At 34.5% G+C, this 25,856-nt stretch overlaps 2 protein-coding genes across 2 annotated transcripts; one reads left to right on the top strand and one right to left on the bottom strand.

The window, feature by feature from the left end:
* Positions 1-5,024: 5,024 nt before the first annotated feature.
* LOC111400538 lies at positions 5,025-7,217 on the top strand. The gene is made up of 5 exons (XM_023027944.1): positions 5,025-5,152; positions 6,294-6,382; positions 6,526-6,668; positions 6,774-7,086; positions 7,141-7,217. The coding sequence occupies exons 1-5, from the start codon at positions 5,025-5,027 to the stop codon at positions 7,215-7,217; spliced, it is 750 nt and encodes a 249-aa protein (XP_022883712.1).
* A 3,789-nt stretch (positions 7,218-11,006) lies between these two features.
* LOC111401809 (F-box/LRR-repeat protein At5g63520-like) lies at positions 11,007-18,139 on the bottom strand. Its single transcript, XM_023029721.1, has 10 exons — positions 17,785-18,139; positions 15,058-15,165; positions 14,875-14,967; positions 14,645-14,782; positions 14,322-14,420; positions 13,577-13,616; positions 13,256-13,396; positions 12,956-13,131; positions 12,355-12,473; positions 11,007-11,924 (listed from the first exon to the last, which is right to left on the bottom strand). The coding sequence occupies exons 1-10, from the start codon at positions 17,989-17,991 to the stop codon at positions 11,426-11,428; spliced, it is 1,620 nt and encodes a 539-aa protein (XP_022885489.1). The 5' UTR covers positions 17,992-18,139; the 3' UTR covers positions 11,007-11,425.
* Between the last annotated feature and the right edge of the window lie 7,717 nt (positions 18,140-25,856).

Below are 25,856 nucleotides of genomic sequence, written 5' to 3'. Positions count from 1 at the left end.
CTTCTTCTTCTTCTTCTTCTTCTTCTTTAAAGAGCGAAATGCATAGGGAACCATCCTTTTTTGTTGTGAAAGGTGAATTAGTTATCCTTACATTCTATATCGAACGTCAACTTATCCAGCTAGGAAAATTATATCGTAAAGTCGTGCACTCAACCAATTTTTTGGACTACATCATACAAGGAAAATCAATATGAAAAAGAGTGCATTATTTGAACAAATTCATATTAAAAATTTAAAACCTATAACTGCCAGTCAATTTGTTCTTAAGAATCAGAAGGTTATAATCTCCAGAAAAAGGAGTAAAATATTGCAGTGATCACAGCAAGAGAAGAAGATAATGCCACCATAGACTTCATTTATTCCACTTGATACGGCTTGTTCGCCCAAGTTTAGGAATATCATTATGTTTTGAATAGATAGTAAATATGAAAAATAAACCAGTATTAATCAATATAACTTCTTGGACCAGTATAATTCAGAAAAGGCAGGAAGAGAATGTAAGTGTCCTAATTTTCTCTCAAGGAGTATAAGAATTGCTTGCTTTTTAATATTTTAGTGCATCAAGTTTGTAATGCATAGATATCAAACTCGGCTCGGAAATTGACTTGACCAAGATGCTGGAGCATCAGATCATTGGTTGAACTGGTAAGTCATTGATTAGAAAATTATTTAAATGAAGTGAAAGTGTGTGTGTGTGTATATATATTGAAACGATAATAATATTTTTAAAGATATTTGTCACTAATTATTTTTATATCTATAAATTATTAATAATGTAAAACTTATTGATACTCTAAATGTTTACATTTTAATTTTGTTTATAGTAAAGTTTTAAATAGAACTTTATAATATTACCATTTTTATGATCTAGAAACATTTTATAAGTTATAGTTTGTTGTAAAAATCGAATCAACAAATTCTCTTACCTAACTACGATTTTCTCTTCTTAAATTCACTAATTTCGAAAAATAGTTATTTGAGAAGAAAATATTTGAATTGCATGCTTTACTCTAAAAATTGCAGATATTTATAGAATTTCCTCTAAGTTTTAGGGCAATCCGATCATTTAGGGAATATGACAAATGACGGATCCGTATTGGTTTCCTTATAACTGATTCCATTATCAATATCACATTTTATTTGTCAACCCACATGTATCAATAGCTTGTCGCCAACCTAGATGAAGGAAATGTTCGCTAAGTTGGTGCGAACCATTTAGGTTTCTATTACTTCGCATGATCAAAAGCTTCACAGATCGTTTGCCAAGTTCGTACGTTGAATCATGAACTTAAGAAAATAGTTCCCAAAGTCCAATTTTATTATTTATGTTATTCTTGGATTTTAATTATTTAGTGTTGTGGGCTTGCTTGCGTCTTTTCGGGTTAGTGGCCCATTTGTCTCAAGATTCGATCAACCGCCCGTCCATCTTCAACGGTTAGGATGGCTTACTTTCATAATTTCGAGAGTTTATTCTAGAATAATGCTATTCGTAGTCGCTCACTGCGACAGTCGCCCTACGTGGCATATACATGACAGGTGGTTATTTGATGCGTTAATGAATAAAAAAATTACTACATTAATGCATCAAATAATCACCTGCCATGTGTATGCCACGTAGGGCGACTACCGCAGTGAGCGACTACGAATAGCATTACTCTTTATTCTATCCATCAGAGCTTATAAATATGTCATTATTCTTGTTGACATTCTTTACTTGGCTTGATTTTATCTTCCTTATTTTTTTGGGATTTCATACGTAGTCTCCTCATTTTTCCCTTCAAGCCTTTCTCACAATGTCTTTTCGAATTAGCTTCATTGTTCACTGGAGAGTCGCTATGCACTCTCCAACTTTTACTTCTGCTACTTTAATTTCTTTTAGTTTTTCTTCAATCTGGCTCATTTTCTTAGATTTCACAGATTTCAGAGCTTTCTAAGCTGTAATAGAGTTTACGTGGTTTACTTGGTTCAAAATTTTTCTAAAGATAGCACCAATTTGTTGATTGTAAAAATCAAATAAACTAATCCTCTCGCCTAACTACATTTTTCTCCCTCTAAATCATTAGTTTCGATAATCAAACTTGCAGCAAGAGGGAAAATAGATGTTTGAGAGGGAATATTTAAATTTCATGCTTTACTTTTCAAAAAATAGAGGTATTTATAGATTTTCCTTCAAGTTTTCTAGCAAATCAGTCATTTAGGGAATATGACAGATGATGGATCCATATTGATTGCCTTATAACTGGTTTTGTTATCAATGTCATGTTTTATTCATTAGCACACGTATTAACAACCTGTAGTTAATCTGGATGAAGGAAATGTTCGCTAAGCTAGTGTAAACCATTTTATGTTACTATCACTGGGTGTGATCAAAAGCTTTGCAGGCCGCTTATTAGGTTCGTAGGTTGAATCATGAACTTAAATGATGTGATTCATGGGACGAAGGCAAGTCTAGACAAGGATCTATTGATCGTTAAAAAAGGGTCTATGACTAGGTCACTAGCGAAAAGGTTAAAGAAGCGATAAAACTACTTGATCAAGTCAGGATAGACGAACCATTGATTATGACAAGCAAAGAAATAAGACTCGGACTCATGATAAAAAAACACGATGGATCAATTTGGTTCAAGCAATAAATTGATGAGCTGAAACGGGGCCTATTTGACCCCATAGTGCAAGGCATAGTGCAAGACTACATGCGCTTGCACTATGCGATCGCATGTAACCAGATAGAAAATCTAGTCGAAGAGTTCTATGAGATAGCATCCAATATAATTATGCAATCACATAGTCCAAATTATGAGTGAAAATTTTCAAGATTTGCAAAATCTCCAAATCTAGTTCAAACTACATATTTTTGGTATATTTTGTAATCATTAGAATTTGATTTTATTTTAACTAGGTTTACGAAATCTCTTAATTTAGTTAAAATTCTATATTTTTAGTATCTTTTGTAATCTTCAGAATTTTATTTCATTTTAACTAGGTTTACATGAGTTCTTTTAGAACTAGTTATTTTCATTTTAGAACAATTTTGATACATACAATTTAAAGGATTATTTTGTAAGCATATTTTGCTTTCAAATTTTTGTTCTTCATTGAACTAATTCTGAACTTATCAAGATTTAATTCTTGTGGTGTTCAAGCAATTCGGGTGAGATTATTGAGCCTGGTGATCACGAGATCGACGTATTATCAATGATTGTGTTGATTCCTTGGTTCAATATTTTTGGATCAAACTCTAAACGTTGATTATTGGCTTTCTTGGTTTTGAATTAATCTTGTGTGGGTTTCGTAGCTATTATTATTATGTGGATTCACATTAGTTGGTATCAAAGCATTGGCTATAAAAACCAAGGTTATATCTATGCCTTTTTTGTTTAAGTCTCTTGTTTTATTCTCTTTTCACTCTTTGTGTTCTTTGACTTTTTCGCATTCTTCGTCTTTAATCCATAAAATACAAAAGTTATTTGTGTGCTAATTTAGCACCCAAATCAGTTTCTATTTCTTTTGTTGGTATCGTAGTTGAAATTCCGAGCAAAAAAATTCGAAAATTGCCAGCAGTATACAATTTCATTTTTTGAGTCAAAAAAGGAAGGAGTGTCCAATCAAAATTTTAGAACCACTTTCTTCAATTAATATTAGCTCCCATTCAAAGTTTTAAATTCTTTTGTATCTTTTCTTTCCTTTCTTGAGGCTTCTAAGTTACATATTCTCACTCATATCCTAGTTTTGAATTTTTCAAGAATAAAACTTGATTGAAAACGAATCAGTTCTTTGAAGTACTTGGGTGAAAGCATTGAGTGGAAAAATGCAAGAGTGGTGAGACTAATAGAAGGGAAAAGCCAAATTTGAGGGATCCACGAGCGTATACACATAAGGCAAATCTTGCTTTAGATTTAGAATGTCTGACAAAGACAATTCTACTTCTGAGAATAATAATCAAGTCAACATGTCGGATGAGGTGATACGACGGTTCAAGAGGTTGTTTGAAGATGTGAAAAACATGTTGGATAGGCAAGAGGTGTGGATCAAGAGACAAGACCTATTGCTTGCTAATTTACGTAGAGAACAACTAGAAGAACTCCTAATGCAAGGAGGCAAGGTATGCGAGAGGCTAGGATGGAGATTTGTGATGAATATGAAGTAGATAGTGACATTGATGAAGATGCAATAGTGGATGCTGAGTTGGGAAGAATGAGGGATAGAGGAGTTATGCATGAAATGAGGGATAGAGATCTTGTTGAAAATGGAGTTGATAGAAGTATGGGCAATATCAAAATAACAATTCTTTTTATTCAAAGGAATGGGTGATCTAGAAGCATACTTGGAGTGGGAAAAGAAGATATAGTTGATATTTTATTCCCACAACTACTCGAAGAATAAGAAGGTAAAGATTACAGTATTTGAGTTTATCGATTATGCTGTTACTTGGTAGGATCAAGTGATGACATCTGAGAGACTAAATTGTGAGAAGCCTATTAATACATGGCCAGAATTGAAGGTTATCATGAGAAAGAGATTCGTGCCTAATCATTACTATAGGGAGCTTCATCAAAAATTGCAAAGCCTCTACTAAGGTTCTAGGTGTATGTAGGATTATCATAATGAGATGGAGATTTCTATTATTAGAACGAATGTTGAGGAAGATAGGAAAGCCACCATGGTCCAGTTATTGAACGATTTGAATAGGAAAATAGCTAATATAGTGGAATTACAACATTTTGTGTAATTGGAAGACATGTTACATGTAGTTATGAAGGTGGAGAGATAACTGGAGATAAAGAGGACAACTAGATATATATTAGGTTCTTTGGGTTTTAATCCTTCTTGGAAATCGAAGTGGATAACAACAAGGAAGATGGAGTTGTTTCGAAGAGCAGAACTGAACTATCGAAGGAAAAAGAAGAAATTACTAGCAAGGTCACATCCAAGGCAGGTCCCAACCACCTAGAATTCGAAACATCAAATGCTTTAGGTGCTTGGGACCGAGACACATTACTTCTCAATGTCCAAACAAAAGAGTAATGATTTTGCAAGACAATGGAGAAGTGATGAGTGATAGTGAGGATAACTATGATGACATTCTAGAATTGAAAGAAGCTGGTGATGGTGAGAATGTGAAATATGCACTGGGCGACCTTTTGGTTACTAGGTGAGCTCCTAGTGCTCAAATCAAAGCGAATGACTTGGAGTAGCCAATGGAGGACACATTCCATACGAGGTGCCATATCAACAACAAGGCATGTAGCATGATTATTGATGGGGTAATTGTACCAATGTGGCTAATACTCCACTTGTTGAGAAATTGGGGTTAACCATGTTAAACATCTTAGGTCTTACAAACTACAATGGTTGAATGAATGTTGAGAAGCTAAGGTGAATAGACGAGTGTTGGTAAGTTTCTCAATTGGGAAGTATCATGATGAGGTGATGTGTGATGTAGTTCCTATGCATGCCAATCACATATTATTGGGGAGACCATAGCAGTATAAAAGAAAGGTGATACATGATGGGTCCAAAAATAGGTATAGTTTTACTAAGGATAAGAAATCTATTACCATTGTGCCGTTAACACCAGCACAAGTATATGAAGATCAAATCAAATTGAAAAGTGAGGAAGAAAAAATATTGAGAAAAATAGAGAGCAAGAGAGAAAATTGTAAGGTGTCTAGTAACGAGGAAAAATAGTAAAACCATAAGAGAAAAAAGAAAAAGAGTCTTTCGAGAGGAGAGAAAAGTTGAGAGTAAATTTCTTTACAAAAGGGAGTGAGTTGAAGAGGGCAGTAGTTGAGAAGCAATCTAATCTTGGGGAATTTAACACACCCCTCCCTAGTTTAGCTATTTCTTTGTTGTAGAAATTTGAAAAAGTGTTTTCGAAAGATATGTTTAGTAGGTTACCACCCATTTGAGGCATTGAACAACAAATTGATTTCGTACTTGGACCTGTAATTCCAAACAGACTAGCTTAAAGTAATCTCAAGGAAACTAAGTAACGTCAAAGGCAAGTGGAGGAATTGATAAGCAAAGGGTGTGTGAGGGAAAGTACGAGTCCTTATACCGTGTTAGTACTATTTGTGCCAAAGAAAGATGGAACCTGGAGGATGTGTGTGGATTGTCAAGCCATCAACAATATAACGATAAATTATCGTCATCATATTCCTAGGTTAGATGATATGTTAGATGAATTACATTGCTAATTCATATTTAGTAAAATTGAGCTTAAAATTGGTTATCATCAAATTTAGGATTAGTGTAGGAGATGAATGAAAAATCGCTTTTAAAACTTAATATAGGTTGTATAAATGGTTAGTCATACCATTTGGACTTATAATGCACCTAAGATGTTATGCGATTAATGAATATGTTTTGCATGCATTCATAGGTAAATTCATAATAATTTACTTCGATGACATCTTGGTACAAGTAAGGACTTGAATGAGCATATAAAGTATTTAAGATGTGTGCTTGTGGTCTTAAGACAATAATAACTGTACTCTAATATTAAAAAATGTACATTTTGCATAGATTGTTTTCTTAGATATGTTGTTAGTACAAAGGAGATAGAAGTGGACGAGGAGAAAATCAAGGCTATCAAGGAATGGTTAACACCTAAAAACATAACTGAGATAAAAAGCATTCATGATTTGGCTAGCTTCTATAGGCGTTTTGTTAAAATCTTTAGTACGATTACCACACCACTCACGAAAATTATCAAGTAAAGTGTAGGATTTCAAGGGGGTGTTGAACCAGAGACATTTTCATATGTCATTTAGTATAAACAAGACAAAGAAAATGTGGTAGCAAATGCTTGGTCAAGAAAGTATGTACTTCTAATTTCTTTAGGTGCTAAATTGTTGGGATTTGAATATGTTAAGGACATGTATGCTACTAACTCAAAACTTTCTAATAAATACGAATCATGTAATAAATGTGCTGTAGATAGATTCTTTAGGCGCGATGGATATTTATTTTGGGAAAACAAATTGAATGTTCCTAAATGCTTAATGAGAGAATTGTTAGTATGTGAAGCATATAATGGAGGTTTATTGAGTCATTTTGGGGTTAAGAAAACCTTAGAGGTGCTAGGTGAACATTTTATTGGCCTGAGATGAAAATTGATGTTGATCATGTTTGTAATAGATGCATCACTTGTAAAAAAGGCTAAATCTAAGGTTTTACCTCAAGGGTTATACCTTACTTCTTCTGGTGAACCTTAGGTTGATTTGTCTATGGACTTTTCCAACTGCAAATTCCATATAAAATTTTGCTTTCAATCTATCTGGTAACTAACCAGATCAATCCAAATAGAATCCGACTAAAGATAAACCAGTCCAGTTTGAACTGTTCTTAATCGGTTTAATTGCTAATGAACCAATGAATGCAAATCAGATTGGACCACTGTTCGATTCGCCACATCCTAAGAAGGATCAGCCAGTCCGATCCGATTTTAATAATTGTGCAATCTGAGGTGAATTTATTCTCACATATACTATATATCCAACTATTATCGGTAAATCCTTCTAGAATTGTCGAAAATTTAGAATACATAAGACCTAGATTTTTGGTTCTCTTCAAATAACCAAAAACACTCCCAATAGCCTTCTAATGTTCTTCACTTGTATTGCTAGTAAACCTACTAAGTTTACTAATTGCAAATGCTATGTCAGGTCTTTTATATTGCATAGCTTACATGAGACTTCCAATAGCACTTACACACTCAAGTGTACTATTGCTCTTTCATCATTATTTCTAAGTTTCAAACTTGAATTAAAGGGGGTGTAAGCCTATTTTATGTTCAAGTGGTTGAACTTATTGATCACATTCTCAACATGATGTGATTGGCTCAATTTATAACCTCGACTAGCCTTGGTGACTTTGATACCTAATATAGTATCCACTTAACCAAGATCTTTTATTTTGAATGAAGAAGATAGAAACATCTTTGTGTTCCTTTATACCTTGCATTTGATTACTCACAATCAACGTGTAATCCACATATAAGTAAATGAGCACAACATAATTATCAGAAACTTTTAAATATAAACATTTATCAACATTATTATGTTTAAATTCAAAAAAATAAAAATAAAAATAAAAATTGTTAAGTCAAAATTTTCGTGTCATTTCTTAGGTACTTTTTTTAATCCATATAGGATTTTACTAATTTATATAATTTATCTTTATTTTTGAGTAGAACAAAATCTTTCGATTGTTCCATATAAACCTCCTATCTTTTGATGATATTGCATCTTGATAAGTTTTATAATCGATTTTCACTCAAAGTAGTTCTTGTGACGCTCTTCTCATTTTCCTCAATCAAATAGAAGGAAATAAATTGAGAATCAAATTCATCCGGCCCTAGCACCTTTTCTTCGAGCTCTTTTGCTTCTGGGAAATTCACTTATTTCAACATATTCAAAAGGTGTTGCTACTTGTGCTCTTGTAGAACTATGATTCTCCACTTGAGGTTCCATCAAAGAATTATTATCTAAAGATAACAAGTCCTCAAAGAACTCTAAGTCTTGGGATTCAATATTGACATTGGTTTCCAAGTTTAATAAACAATATGTCTTTGCTATTTTGGGTATATCCTACAAAAAGCGCATTTGATCCCTCTAAATTTCAACCTAGTCCTTTTAGGATTTATAATCTTAAAATGAGCAAGACACCCCCCAAACTTTGAAATAACAAATATTTGGTTTTTTCCCTTTCAACAATTTATAAAGAGAAATCTTAAAACTTTTAGAATGAATCATATTAACTAAGTGACGCACACTTAACAAAGTTTCACCCAATTAGTTAAATGACAACTTAGCACTTAATAATAGCATTTATCATTTCAACTAGTATCATATTATTTCTCTCAGTCAAACCATTTTGTTCGGGTATTTTAGGTGCACTACATTGATATATTATGCCATGTTGTTTACTTTAAAAAAAAAGAAAAAGAAGAAGATTAAAGAAGTATTCACATCCCTTATCACTTCTAAAAATTTTAATATTTCTATTTAATTAGTTTTCCACTTCGATTTTGTATATCTTAAACATACTAAAGGCTTCATACACATATTTCATTAAGGAGATATAACAAAATCTAGAATGGTCATCTATGAATGTTATAAAGTATTTATTACCTCCTCTAGTTAACATTTCATTTTATTCATTTATGTTAGAATGAATTAAGTCTAATAAATAAGATGTCCTTTCAACACTATGAAAATGTTTCTTAATCATTTTAGACTTGACACATAATTTTACATTTATCATGTTTAATATTTTCACATAAAATCATTCCGATTTTCATCGTTCTTTTTAAAGTAGAGTAGCCAATATGTCCTAGTCTATTATGCCATAAAGAAATGGACTCAACCACATAATTCAAATTTGTGGTTTTATTAATATTATTGTCAATAGAGCAAAATTTGACCATTTCGTCACTAGTATAGTCTTTGCCAACAAATACACCATTTCAAAAAGTGCAAGTTTGCCCGACTCATATGTAGACTTAATTCCTGATTTTCTTAACAAATCCTCACTTACAAGATTTTTATTCATATCCTTTACATGTAAAATATTTAACAATGCGATTTTCTTGCCGGAAGTGAATTATTAGTCTATGCTTCCTTTGCCAACAACCTTGGATTGGACTTCATTAACCACTAAATGTGTTCGTTATCCACCTCTTGATAGATTTTCAAAGGAGATCTATCATAGCAAATATGTATGATCACACACGTATCATACCACCATCCTTGAACTTTTCCTTTATGAGAATTGACAATGATCATAGTAGCAACAATGTTGTCAACAGAGTTCATTTTGCCTTCTTGTTTGGTTGTTTGCGATGCCTACATTCCCGAGCATAATGTTCGGGTACACCACACACGCGATAAGAAACCTTGGATTTTGTTCTTGTTCTTTTTATTTTTGTTGTCTTTGTTGGAGTTTGAAGATTTCCTCTTCTTGAAATTGTTATTGTATTTGTTTTTTTGATCCACGACAAGGATTTTGGAAGTGTCCTTATGAGAATGTTCATTCCCATCTCGTGCTCGACTCTTCCTTAATACAAAGATGTTTTTGAATTCCTTCAAAAGAATAATCCTCAAAACTGTGAAAATTTTCTTCCTATTACCTTTCATGAATATAGCAATTTCGAAAAAATTGCACCAACTTAGAAAGTTTCAGGATATATATATATATATATATATATATATATAGAGGATTTTCAATGTTGTAAGAAGAAACTTCCACTTATCATTCCATCTAGTAAAGTTAGACTAGTTGAATCTCACAAGGTCTTAATTCATCATCTTGATAATATCCATAGTTGTCTCATTCTCCATGTCAAACTATCGTTTGAGATTATTGTGCAAAATGATGAAGAACAAGGAAACTAGCAACTTTGAATCCACGAAAAGGAAGGTTTGAATACGATAATGAATCGCTGTCCTCAAGTGATATTTATCTCCATCAAGATGAGTGCTTGGAGGCGTTAATGATAAATAATTTGCAGTAGTAAACAAACATTAATCTAAGTTTAAATAAAATATATATATGTGTGTACTTGAAGAACAACTTCAGATATCTGAGTTTGATCTTTGTTTTAGATGTAAGCATATAGATTTGATGTTAATGATATATTTTCCAATATGAAAACCATGCATACATAAAGAACATCAATCATCATCTCAAAGATGTGTGAAAACAATCAAAACATCACCAGAAAATTCAAACCCAACGGTCAAAATTTTGAATTAGACGTTTGCCCAATGCAAATTATTTGCCTCAGGTTGCCAAAAGAAAAGCTGGGTAATTGCCCGTGCCAATTTTCTTTTTCCTCCATTTTTTTCTACCGATTATTTTCTCATTTACTTAACGTTCTCTCATGGATGTTTGATCACACCAAATCACTAATCATTATATATTGGCACAATATTACAACAGTTTCATGGTATGTTTGTATGTTACATAGTATTCAGCAGTATTACAAAGTATTAAGGACGATAGTCACAAACTTATTTTTTATATTAATCTTATTCAGTAAAATCTAACATACCAAACATACTGTCGTAGGGTCCTTGTCCAGTACAGATATTGTTAGGTTCTCTGCATTTCTTCATTCATTTCTTTTATTCCAACACGCTCCTCAGATATACAGAATAGCAGCTCAGCACGCCCCCCAAAATCAAATATACAGATTCGCAGCTCACTCGGGGCTGGATATGGTTACATCTAGTGTTATGCGTTAACAAATTCTTCAGATTACACTAATCGTCTCATTTTACATTATTATTCGCGATAACTAGGAAATTGGTATAGAACAATTCTAAATCATTTCAACAAGTGCATATTCTAAAGTTAATCCACATAACTACCATTCAATTTGTCCTTAAAAATCCCAAAGGTTATAGTCCAAGCACCTGAATCATTGATTTGAACTCGAAGAACCAGGTTCCGCACTCGCGGTCTTACTCTGCGGCAGTGGAGGAGTATACGACATGATTAGATAGACAGCGCTAAAGGCATGCCAAGAACAACGCGGAACATCACCTTCTGCATTGCCTTGCCCGTACAAGCTACAATATCCCCTTCCAATTTCGCCATGACAATAAGTTCCTCCAAAGGTAACCCCCGGAAAGTTCTCCAGAAAAGGCGAGCTGTCAAAACCAGGTTGTCCGAAAAACGAGTCACCTCGACCACAGCAAGAAAAGACTATGCCACCAAACACTTCCCTTTTGTTACCGTTAGTGACAATACCACCAACACGATCATATGTGCAGTTACAATCTTGCTTCAAATGTCTGAGTTTATCAAAGACATCATCACAAGAAGATAACGCAGCTTTATAATTCCAGATGTAAAAGCGAAAGGGATCTCCAGAATTAATGCCAACATGATTGACATGTAGATTCTCTTCGTCCCCTCTGCCAAACAAGAAAATATACGATGTAATCAAGTATGCATAGTCGTGCCTGTACTAACAGGAGAAAGTACTACTTGAAATTTAACGTCATAATCAAGTATAGTAGATGTTTGACAATTGTCACTGATACATTCTTTTGAAAGCTACGAAAGAGTTCAAAGGAGGGAGAGTATCTATCTTCCTAACAGGTTGTTTCTTGGTGTGCTTCCTCACAAACAACTTCTCGCAACTCAACTACTCTCATCTCATGTTGAGCTAGGTACCTAACCTTATAATTTGACGTTTCAAATGGTTCGTGTATGACATTTATTGACAATTGTGCCATGGTTCACAGTTCGGGCGCTCTATTTCTCTAGTGACCATTGTTGAATATCATGAAAAAGTCATCACGAGCGAAATAGTGAAGCAGAACAGTAAAATGTGCAACTTACCCCAAAACTTCATGGAATTCAAGAAATGTTTGTTGTCTTAATTCTTCCTGCCCACCTGAACATCTTCCTCTTTTCGTTACTCCAAGGTAGAAATTTGGAGCCTCAATACGATCTCCAAACTGTAGTGAAATGACGTTATTAGAAAAAACTAAAAGAGCGCTGTAATTAAACTTCCAAATTCAATGCCCTGGTCCACCTCTTCTTTTTTTTTTTTTTTTTAATCTCCTTTTTGGCTGACGACAGGGAGAAAAAAGTTATATTGCAGCAACTCTATCTGAAAAAATAGTTTCAAACAAAGAGACTTTTGACTTCTAATTACTTTTTGAAGTTTCAGAATATCTATAGTACTGAGTGATTATAAAAGAGAAAGTTGTACTGAAATTTTCATTTATTTTTAGACAGAAAGGCAATAGATTCAATGCTTTGGCAGAAGAATTATTACAAATTTTTCTTTACCACTAACACATGACACAGTCACAGTCAACCTATCAGTTTGAACACTAATACCAGAACCATGCCAACCACGTTAATTACAGTATACTATGTTCGCTCGACCAACTAGAAGTAACTCCAGATAGTAATAAAGTTTGAATGTGGATACCTCGTCATAGATCTCATCTAAAATACTTTGGCCATCAAGAGCGTCATCAAGTGTGTTTCTTGTTGCAGTTAGCCATGTCGAACTTTTATCGCATTTAACAGCTACTACCTTGTATGTGGAACCAACTGGCAATAAGCCAGCTGATAGCATGACATGAAATTTAGTTTCCCCTATGCCTGCACATTGAGATGTAACCAGAACAGGAGATATGAGTATTATCTAACTTGAAAAAACCACTTCACTTTGTGGTGCTTAACAAAAAAAAATTTGCTTGGAATGACAAGTGAAGGATAAGCTGACCTGGAGGTTTGTCTCTTTCTTTTACAAATAGAAGGGCAACTGCTGCAGATCTCCTGGTTATATTGTTTCTGTCATCACTTCGGTATAAGAACTCACTATCCCCATCGCCCACAATTGCCGTGTCCAAGGAAAAGGCATAATCTGCAAAACAAGAAACAAAGAATACCAGAAAAGGGCATACCTCAAGTCCTTATAGAACATCAGAGACAAAATGCAAGTTCAGCTGTTTTATTAGGAGTCAGCATGTACTGAGTCTTTGTTTCTCTTTCTTGAACATTTTATCGTTTTAACATAATTATGAACATAAGTTTAGTTACTCACCCAACTTCTGTAGCACAGGTTTGATGTCAGTTTCCCGGCCCTGGGATATCATTGATTTCACATGTAAGAAACAAATTCAAGTACAAAGCTTTTTTGGAAAATATAAAAAAGAACCTAACCCCTTAAATTTATTGCGAGTTGTTCAAATTGCCCTTTGACTGGAGATAAAATGGATGAAGTAAACCAATTGACGTAAAAAGCCATTTCTTTTTCAATTAATCTAGTTGTACAAAACAAGTTAACAAAAATGGTTGACAAAACAAGTGCTAGCAGAATCTTGGCCTTTAATTTCAAATGATTTTGAAAAGTATTTTTGAAATGATTGGTGTAGATATTGTTTTGTAAACCAACTTTTGTCAACCAATTTTGTACAAGTAGCATGACTTTCCATTGCTGAAGTGGGAAGTTGAAAGTTAAGAGGAAATTAAGTTCAAGGGGCGGGACTTATGGATTGGAAAATAGTAATAGTCTGGACTATAATAGACAGATCTGATCTCCGGCCCATATTGGGTAGGATAAAACTTTCCATTGTTGATGTGGGAGGAAAACCTTACTCAGAGAATCATACTTACGGTTCTCTCTATCAAGTAACCAACGGGAAGTTTTTATCCTGCTAACTGAGGGCAGGAGATCAACTCTGCTATAACAGAATATAAAAGCATAGGCCAAATTGTTGAGGTAAAGACAAACCAGATGAACTTACAAGAGCCCGCACAAAAAGTAACATAAAAGACTATCAACTCACCGAAAACAACACAATTGATGCAGGAGATGTAGACTCTGAAACAGAAGAGGTGTATTCCTTGATGCCCGTCACAAAATCATCAATCAGAAGTGCCTGATACTGGCATTGATTATGCCAAAAGTAAAATATTGAAATATATAAAAAGAAACAAATTACTCGTTGCTCTATACCACAGTAGGAATCAGACATTATAATTTTTAAACTCTCAAACAACAAAGAAGAGCTGTCCCGAAACCTGATAGTGTATGAACAATGCAAATTATCTGGAAACAGTTCATATAGATATCGACATGAAATCCCCGACCTATATACATTGGATTTACCTTCTCTTGATAAAACAAGGGCAATATATGGGCCTTTAATCCTGGTAAAAAACCAACTATCAATATGATGCCTTGGTTCACATTCTGATCGGGTGAAGCCCCACCATGATCTTCACCCTCAGCTACTTTCCGTTGAACCTAGAACAATAAAAAAAATTTGAGTCCAAAATCTTTGAACTTTTTTGCATGAAGGTTTCATTTGAAAAGTATCCATAATAATCAGATATTACCTCCAAAAACTCATCTGTAAGTGCATCTCTCCCAATAATTCCCTCCGGACAATTGACAATTACAGGAATCTCTGGAGCAAAGCTTTCAGTAATCTGCAGAACATTAACTTCCACTGAGTATCTGGCTTGCAATGAAGTGACGAACGTGTATGCACATTTATGTAATTACAAAAGAGATCATACGAGTTGGTAAGCGTCTTCCAAGCTAAATGAGGAGCCAATAGAGGCCAGGGCAAAATGCGGTCGTATGGGCTTAGATAAAACTTTATTTATAACTTCATTCACAGCTTCCTACAATCATCAGCACAAAATTTGAATCAAGAGCCAAGATAAAGTTGAAACTGTTGAAACAGAATATTGATTTTTATTACATATGTTTTGAAATAACACAACTCCTATCCGAAGTATATGTAAATTTGTTTGATGGGAGTGCGGAACAATTAAAAAGTTGAAATTCTCTAGTTAGTTCAAATTTTCCATAAAAGCTAATATGCAGAGAAGGCAAAATAAATCTCTCCGTTGAGTATTGTGCACGTGTGAATTTTTTGACACCAAAATTTGACTTTACTCGTGTTTTTAAATTTGCAACTTTGTTAGGGGATGGCTTGCACCAGATCTTGATACTTGTCTTCATCTAATCTTTTAAAAATCTCGTTTGAGATTGAGATTAAATCGTTTACTTCCTCTTATTCTTGTATTTCTGAGTGAAATCCATAAGATCGATATGGTTATTATGCTGTGAAGAATTCAGAGTGATAATTTAAGGGTTTCTTCTGTGATTCTTGAGTAGATTTGCGGTTTTTGTTGTGAGAAGATAAATTCTTGATACTACAAATTGTACCAGTTGAACTTTGAAACCTTCATTGCCGTTTTGGGGCTTTATAGTGTAACCGAACATTATCCATCTTATATGGATACTTTATTGGAAATTTACTTAATCTTGCATAGCAGAAAATAAAATAAATTTCAATTCCTATCAAGGATTTTCTTTGTGCATGGATAAAAACTGTGATAGAATAATACATTTAATAAATTTTGCAAACTCCTTTACTGATCTTCGAACACGAACAATAACAATCTGCAATCCACATCTGCCTAATTGTTCAGCCTCCAATAGAAATTCACACAGAGGACTAAGGTTTTCTTTTCTTGTGCTAGCAAGAATAATTGTATTCTCTACAGTTTTTCAGACCTTAGCAACCTATTAATATAAGTCTAAACGAGCTTGGCCCGTCTCTTAACTTAATTCGATTCAATATTTAATTAATTCAATTAATTAAATTTGATCCATAAATTAATTAATATATTTAATTAATTCGGGCTTATTAACTAGCAATTCAATTAATTAATTATCCAACACTTGTCAATTAATTAATTGGTAATCTCATTCTTCTAATTCTCCTTTTGTGTATGATCCATTAGGTTCCAATCACAATGCCTAAGGATGTAAATTATTGTTTTGATCTAATCAAAATCGATAAGTTAAAATACTTTTTTTTAATTTATCACCAATTCACATTTGTTGTCCTAAATTGATATCTAGCAATGTGTCAAGGTAATATATGTGACGAAAAATATCACGTAATATGACAAAATCAAACTTGTTTGTTTACCTTAAAACTATAATCATTTCGTCAATATGATCCGATCGATTATGAGATATAGATATGTGTCAATCTCAATTATTGATAGTATATTTCATTCCACTATTAAGTTGATATAATTCGAAAATTTCTTTTCGACTTATGAGTACACATTGTCCAAGATTTCGTTATCAATTTAACTAACGAAATGTAGATCATAATCTCTTACTATTTAAAAGTGACAAATTATCTATTGATTATTCACAACCTTTATATGATTCTTGACATATTCGAACGATACTGTATTAGCGGCCCTTGACAGAACAACATTCAACATCACCAAAGTATAACTGTCATCATATAAGGCACGATGATGACATCACGTTAAAGGGCCAATTCCACTACCAAACCTTAGATATTAGCCATTGGCACTTAAATAGTTATCCATGTGAAATCTCTTCGACGGGCCTTCAATGCTTTATTTTATAACAAATTATTCATGTGTTCATTTAAGTATCATCACACTTTAACTTATAAAATCAACTACTTCGCAAATAAGAAATACCACAGGTGATAGTACATCAGTAATAACGATATTCGTATCTCGTTATTACTTATGACCATAGATGATCTAAGATTCAATCATATGTAATTATTAAAACTTAAATTTACGGACTCTATTATTTAATTTAATTGAATATTAATTAAATAATACCATAAAATTGCATCAATTATATTATATATTAAAAGTATTTATATCTAAAGTTGATTAGATCTAGGGTATAACACTTACATATTCAACGGGGGATTAAGAGTTAAAAGGAGGATCGTTGAACCTTTGGACTTCGGCCGGATAAATTCGTTTGTGTTGATTTTCATTTCTGCACTTTAATTTCTAGTTTGAGAAATCGATTGTGTTTGTTTCTGGGCTTTTCACACTGGTAACTTGAAATTCCTCAAGAACTCATTTCCCATTAAACAAATGGATCCCAAGTCAACAACAGGCATATTATAGAAATAAAAAAAAAAAAAAAAGGGGAAACCCTTCTTGCACAGACCCCTGTGCACAGGGTGTCTCACAAGGGGGTGGACCCTGTGCACAGGATATGTGCATATAGCACATCCCAAAAAAAAAAAGGACCACAACAGTCAATTTGAGTAATTAGAATAATAATAAAATATATGCAAGGAAAATGATGTGAGTTTCGTTTACTAATACTAATCTTCTGTTCAAAACCAAGCATTTCGCCAGATTTTAATCCTACTAAAATACACAGCTCCCAAAATGCCATCAGTAAAAAACTTATCACTATTCGAGTTACAGTACCTCAAGTGAAGGGTTGAAAGAAACGGCCGATGAGAGCTTTGGGGAAGAAAATAGGATGCGATTACATGTAGAATTCCAGTAGCGGCTAACGCACGCCGCCGATGCGAAGGCTGAGGCCGGCAGCCGGCATAGTATATTCTGAATGAGGTCCTCTCCTAGACATTCTAGGCTGGGTTTTCCTACATGGGTTTGCTTCGATTTTGACATTTTTATTCAGTGATCGAATGGAGTATTTTTCCATGGCGTCGTCTCTTTAAATACATCTTTTTCCGCAATGTTCCTTAGGGTTTAATTCAGACCACCTGCTGAAGAAAACGCTGTAGCTATCTATTTCCGCCAAAGTCGCTCACGGAGACCAAGACTTCATTTCGTCAAAAAGCAGAAACGAAACGCTACAAAGACTTGTAAGTTCCTTAATACAGTTTACGTGTGGAAGAAGGCAGGTATCTATCAACTGTGCGTTCCACATATTGCAGTTTGCCTGGACGAATAGATAGACTTTGACTCCATGCTATTGTAATACCCATAAAATACGTACAACATATATCCTGAGGCATAAATGCAAGTTTTGATATTTTAGGATAATTTAACAATTTTAACGTTTAATAGTGACTTTGTACTAATAATCCTAATGATTGGAAATACGAGTTTTAACGAAATTATGTGATGTGCGTATTTTACTTGCTGTTTGTATTACATTGTGAAAATACTGACATGAATTTGTTACTGAGTGTATTCGTATACTCATTCTATATTCTAAATTATTTTTATAGATACTTGATGGATCGGAGTTGGAAGTTGAGACTGCTGAGAAGGTTCGTATCGCTAGATCAAGAATTTTATTTTTATTCAATATTTAGTATTTAGTTTAAAATCAATTTGTATTTAGAATTTTATTTTGAAAATCGATAAATTTACATTTCAGTAGTGGATTATATTGATTGACATTTTAATGAGACAATAAAATAACTTATTTTATTCCCTCAAAATTTTTCAAATGTTTCTATATTACAAAATGAGTAAATCCACTTTTCTTACATATATAAGATTAATTGAGTAACATTTGGGGCATAGATTTCGAGTCATTATAGTGATAATGATTCATGTCTATCTATGTCTAGATGAATAATTTCAAAATGTCTATTTGTTGTCACGTCATCTAGATAGAGACCCTTTAATATCATATCAAAGACGATTTTTTTACGGACATTATCTATTATGTAACAAATTTTCTAAATGCAATTCAGATTAGATAAGTAGTTGTTTAAGCCTTGATGTGATCCTTTTGTGGAGGGACCCTTAAAACTATCACAGAAACACAGTTTGGAAATTCACATTTCATTGTAGTTCCATAATCAGAGGCGGATCCAGGAATTTTTGGCGTACGAGCTAAAATTTAAAAATCCCTTCAACAATATGAAAAAAGATTCAAACTAATGGATTGCCATCTCAACTCGCGATATAGTAATTCCAAGTCATCTCGACTTAGCACTCGGTTTGAATTCAAGAACTTAACCAGATGTTTTCAGAAAGAAAACTCCAATCACTAAAGAAAATAACAAAAGAAAGTACCAACTGGACCGAAGAAGTTAAAAACTCTGCAAACAAACTTAAACCAAAAGTACTGCAGAACCCTAAACCCTCGAAAATACTTTCGAATTATAAACAAGTTTTTGATTGATTAAAAGCTGAAAAAAGGTCAAAACAGGCCAAAAGTAAAGAACCCTTCAAAACCCACAAACGAAAAAGAAAAGAAATTAGTATTTTTGACGCTAGAAAATCCTTAACAATCTTGAAGTTATCGAAAGTGTGAAATTCCCAGAATTGTTGCACCAAAATGGACCCATGTGAATGCAAAACAGAAATCCCCAAAAATCCTATGATTTCATGACATATGATTCATTTGAAGAAATGCATAAGTATCTGGCTCCCAGGCAATTCCACCTTCGGCTTCCTTGGTTGCTGGCTGCCCCTCCCCCGTTTACCTAGTAAAAACACAAAAATTCTATTTTTCAAAAACCCACACTCAACAATAATCAATCTTAACAAAAATATATATATAAAAAGGTCCAAGTTTTAAATATACGAAGCTAAACACGGAAATTGAAAATACTTACCAGTTACCACTTGTGGGGTTGAAGTCTTGGTGAGGAATTGAATGGCCGTTGCTAACTTGCTAGAGCCTAATGGAGGAGATTGGAGAGGAGATGAGAGGAAAATAGAATAAGTTTTAAGGTTTGGGTTTGAGTTTGAGTTTGGGTTATAACTGGGTAATAAAATTTAAATTTTGTTTGGGCAAAAAAAATTGGAGTTGGGTCAATTACTCATTTTGTTGGATTGAACTCATTAATTTGTTTAAAAAAAAAAAAAACAAAACAAAACAAAAAAGGTAGACTAATTGGATCCGAGCTTGGGCGAGCACGGGCTGTAGTTCGAGCTAGCCCATGCCTAGATTCGCTCTTGGTCAGAGGCAGATCTAGGATTTTTGGCGCATGGGCTAAAATTTAAAAATCCCTTCAACAATATGAAAAAATATTCAAACTAATGGATTGCCACCTCAACTCGCGACATAGTAATTCCAAGTCATCTCGACTCAGCATTCGGTTTGAATTCAAGAACTTAACCAGATGTTTTCAGATAGAAAACTCCAATCGGTAAAGAAAATGACAAAAGAAAGTACCAACTAGACTGAAGAAGTTAAAAACTCTACAAACAAACTTAAACAAAAGTACTACAGAACCCTAAACCCTCAAAAATACTTTCAAATTATAAGCAAGTTTTTGATTTATTAAAAGCTGAAAAAAGAAGGCCAAAACAGGCCAAAAGTAAAGAACCCTTCAAAACCCACAAACGAAAAGGAAAGAAATTAGTATTTCGGACATTAGAAAATCCTTAACAATCTTGAAGTTATCGAAAGTGTGAAATTCCCAGAATTGTTGCACTTGAATGGACCCTTTTGTCTACCTGCAGTAGATATTTCAAAACCATGTGAATGCAAAACAGAAATCCCAAAAATCCTTAGATTTCATAACATAGGATCTGCTTGAAGAAATGTGTAAGTATCTGGCTCCCCAGTTCTATAGATCCACCTTAGGCTTCCTTGGTTTCCAGTTGCCCCTCATCCGTTTGTCCAGTAGAAACACAAAAATTCTACTTTTCAAAAACCCACACTCAACAAGAATCAATCTCAACAAAAAATATATATAAAAAGGTCCAAGTTTAAAGTATAAGAAGCTAAACACTAAAATTGAAAATACTTACCAGTTACCACTTGCGGGGTTGAAGTATTGGAGAGGAATTGAATGGCCGTTGCTAACTTGCTAGGGCCTAATGAAGGAGACTGGAGAGGAGAGGAGAGGAGAGGGAAATAGAATAAGTTTTAAGGTTTTAGTTTGAGTTTGAGTTTGGGTTATAAATGGGTAATAAAATTTAAAGTTTGTTTGGGCCAAAAAAATTGAAGTTGGGGTCAATTACTCATTTTGTTTGATTGGACACATTAATTTGTTAATGAAAAAAATACACAACAAAGGTGGACTAACTGGATCTGGGCTTGGGGGAGCACGGGCCGTAGTCCGAGCTAGCCCATGCCTAGATCCGCCCTTGGGTCCATTGTATTACCAATTATCAATTGAATAAAATGATTATTAAAATTATGTATGTTCCTAAGGAAGGTCTTTAATTTGCGTTGGAGTTTATTGTTTACTGATTTTTAGCTCATTTTCATTATTGTAAGACAAATTTCTGAACTTAAGTTATATTGGTAAAATTGGCAAGAAAATGAAAAGAACTTGAGATTTTAAAGTGAAGATCAAAAACAGAACAACGGAGGACAAGAAAGGAAGGAAAATTGAAAAGAAAAATGTTTTGGAGGGATATTGAGGATTAAAATTGGGACCTAAATCAAAGCAAGAAGGAGGACCAATAGGTGGAGCATGTGGGGAAACTATGAAACCAAGTTTGATATAAATTTCTTCACGAAGTCAAATGATATACCATTCAAAAGATAATTTGATGAAGATTTTTACAAATCACAATCTCAAGTTTCCTATGAGAAGTTGTGGTCGATTGAATATCAATAGCTAGGAAAGCAAAGTTCTAGATGCTCCCCAAGGGAAAAAAAATTAGCATTGTTGTCTAAAGTGGATGAATCTCCATCTTGAGTCGCAGTGTCATGGACCGGCTCTTTGAATCTTGCAATGGACCTATTTTTCATATGTGTTGTAGTAATCTTACACCACTCATCTTTCTTTTGCCTTCTTCCATCATAAGACATGAGCAGTTGCATTTCTACCCAAAACACTTGCTAGCTTGTAAGCACCTAAATGCATCCCTCCACTGCACTAGGTGCCAAGTTCAACTATTCACAATGCACATCATCATCAATGCACCCAATCTGTTGGTCCCGACTTATCTAGCTTGCCCAAATGCTGATGCACAACATATAGTTCTTTCGAAGAATACTTCACAGAAAGGAACTTCCTAGTTCCATCCAAATTAGCGAAGATTGCTCGCATGTCCAAAAACGTTACTCTTGTGATCGTCACTTCTTATTATCTTATAGGCATTTTAGCTTGATGCATGTCCAATGCCTTTAGTCAATGTCTTGCCACGTGGGGTCATCTAATAGTCCATGGGTAGTTTGAAGCACATTCATGCATAAGGACTCCCATTATATAAGAATCGTGTCCCATTCACCCAACTATGCGGCATCATCCAGGATGCGTTTCTAGCCAACAGACCCAGGCGACAAGACTAGTACACCCAGTCAACGAACACAAGCTAGCATATGAGCCCTTTTAAGTTATTTTTTCAATAACTCATTTAGCGTAAAGGTGTAACCATATCCTTCTCGCAGCCCTCAAAGCATAGCAATGCTCTATTGATAACTTCAAACCCCTTTTAGGTGTCAATGAAGGCAACTAGGTCCTAACACCACCCGATAGGTTCCCGACGCTATCCAAGTACTCTACCGCTCACTGGAGGTGCTTAAGTAGGACCATAGGTGTCCCCATGGCCTCTAAGGATTGCAGATTTTGTGCGTTCAAATAGCTCGCAAGTTGTCCTTTCGAGGATTGGACGCTTCAGGGTGAATTGGATGGTTGGCTACTTACCGAGCATATCCCTTTTATAATAAATTTAGTAACATAATTCCAAGTGATAGAAATAAATAACTTTTGGTCAAGGAATCACAATTTTCATAACTATCGCCTTCAAATGTCACTTCGTTTGATTCGTAGTGAAGCTAACATCTCTATTGTCATCTTCTCAACATTATGCATGACTACTCATTATCCTCACAATGTTACAACAATGTCATTGTATGACATTATTGCCTTCATGCCCTACGTTCCATAAACGAACGGACTAGGATTGTATTCTCCCGTAGTGGGGTGCTTCCTAACTGCTCATACAAACTCTCTATAAAGCCAATTCCAAAAACTAAGTTGACTATGTTCAATTTCCATAGAAATATATTCGTTTAAAAAGAGCTCTAGAATATGTTGATTGTAAATAATAAGATTCATTACGTAGAAAGACGAAAATTTTCATTTTTAAGAAACAAAATTTAATAATTCAATTACACACACATATATTAAATTAGGTTTTAATTCCTAAAATCAAACATTCAGTTACATATGTTTCCATTCTAGACAAGACTCCATTTTAACAACAATGTTTGAACAAATCGAAAATTACAGAGTACTCGTCGAAGCAAATAACATCAATTCCCATCACCAGAATCTGGTTAATTGAAACCAATTGAACTATTGAGGTCACAAATTCGAAGTTGTCTACATTGTGTATCGGAAGATCAAACGAAAATAGAATCTACAAAGATCTCGTTGGAGCAATAACTTCAATTCTCATCGTCGAAATCTAGTTAATTAAAACCCGCCGAACGATTGAGGTCACAGATTGAAAGTTGTCAGCACTGTGTATCATAAGATCGAACAAAGAAAAAGTTACAGAGAACTCATTGGAGCAAATAACTTCAATTCTCACTGTCGAAATCTAGTTAATTAAACCCGCCGGATGATTGAAGTCACAAACTAAAAGTTATTATCAATGTGTATCAAAAATTTTGAAGGAAACTTTAACAACTGTGGTTGGAGAAATTAATAGCCTGAGATCGGTTCTCTTCAATTTGTGACCTGTGATCTATGCACTATGACATGTGATCTGTGGACATTGATTTGTTACCTATACAATATGACCTGTGAACTTTAACCTATAATAGGGATGGCAATCGGGCTCGCCGGCTCGGGCCGCCCGTGGCTAGGCTCGGGAAAAGCCCGATTCGGCTCGACTCGGGGCTCGATAGACCCGAGCCTAAGCTCGGGCCGAGCCCCATTTTGGGGACACGGGCTTTGCCCGAGTCGGCCCGTGAGTTCGCGAGCTTTTTAATATAAAAAAAAGAGAGAGAGAGAGAGAGAGAAAAAAAAACGAGCTTGCCCGGCTCGGCCCGTAAAAAGCCCGAGCAAAAGCTCGGGCCGAGAGCTCGGCCCGACTCGAGCTCACAAAAAAACTCGGTATTTTTAACCAGGCCGAGCCCGAGCCGAAATTTTAGCTCGCGAGCCGGCTCGACCCGACTCGTTTACATCCCTAACCTATAACATGTAACATATGAGCTGAGATTTGTGAACTTGAATTTGTGACTTGTTATCAGTGCACATGTTGATATTAATATGTGACGTGTGTGTGTGTGAGACCTATGGCCTATGGAGGATAACCCATGACATGTATGACTTGTGACATGTAAACATGATCTAAGGCTTGTGGACATTTATCTATGACCAATGCACAATTACCTGTGACCTAGTACATGTAACCTATCACTACCACCGACACTACTAGCAGATATCAACACAACATTTGACATAACACTCTATGAATATGTGACCATCACCACCGCCACCAACATAATACCAACTTAAAAGCCACCACAAAACTATCACAAATATTGTCACATCATCGCTATGTGCGACGCTCTGAATTAGCCACACACAATGGCACTCAATTCTCCGCAGTGTGCTCCGCTATGCATCAAACTAAGCCTCGCGCGCAGATCGTTCCACTCAGTGGCAACTTGAGCGCCTGTGTCGTCGCCCTCACAATTCCCCACACTCAGTTCTTGTGCACAGCGGCCATTAAATGCCATTATACGCTGCCAGTTTTCTTGCTGGTTGAAGTGTCAATGACGAGGAAGAAAAGTAGGAGGAGGCTGTTTGAGAAGAATTATTCAAATAGAAGAAAATAAAGTAGAGAAATTATGGATCTCTCCCCCGAATGAACCATATAGCCAAGAGAAACCATGAACCAGAATAGAAGAGCTTGCCCCACTCATGGGTAAAGAGATAAAGAAGAAGAAAATGAAATTGGTTTGGAGTGAAATGGGTTGGGGCTAGGCAGGGTATGGTGGGTAGGTAGGTATATTAATTTAAATTTATAATACTATTATTTAAAATTAAAAATTGATTTATCACTTGACTTGTGGAAAAATAAACCTTGAATCTGATTTTTGAAATTTTCAAAAATCAGATTTTGTAAAAACATAATAATTTTGCAATGAAAGTTCATCCAATTTGGGTAACCTCACAAATTTTGAACGCCCGAACCATGGTATGAAATAAGTCTATAAAGAAAAAATCTCCCTTTTAAAATTAGAAAATCATCGATAAATGCGCAATATGTGAATCACCTGAGGTAAGGTTCTTGAAATTTAAGCAAAGAGGAGAAAGAAGATGATTCAAGTTCAATTGAAAATATTCTGGAGTTCACATTAATCTTCTATTTTTCTTTTATTATTTCAAATTCTGGTAATGTTTTACCACTCAAATTTGTGTTCAAACAACTCGATGATGGTGGCTAATTTTATATGCACTAGGATGGAGATGAAACCTAGATTTCGAAATTTGCATTATTAAATTTTCATTTATACATGAATAAATGTTGCTTTTAATTGACTGCTATTGTTTTAATGTTTCAATTATTTGAGTCACTAATTGAATTGTGACATTTTTATTCCGGACAGGTCTATATATGTTTAGTACTTTGTATAAATTGCCAATAAA

Source organism: Olea europaea, chromosome 10 (assembly GCF_002742605.1).
Source record: "Olea europaea var. sylvestris chromosome 10, O_europaea_v1, whole genome shotgun sequence".
Classification (NCBI taxonomy): domain Eukaryota; kingdom Viridiplantae; phylum Streptophyta; class Magnoliopsida; order Lamiales; family Oleaceae; genus Olea; species Olea europaea.
This window is presented reverse-complemented; position numbering and strand designations above follow the sequence as displayed.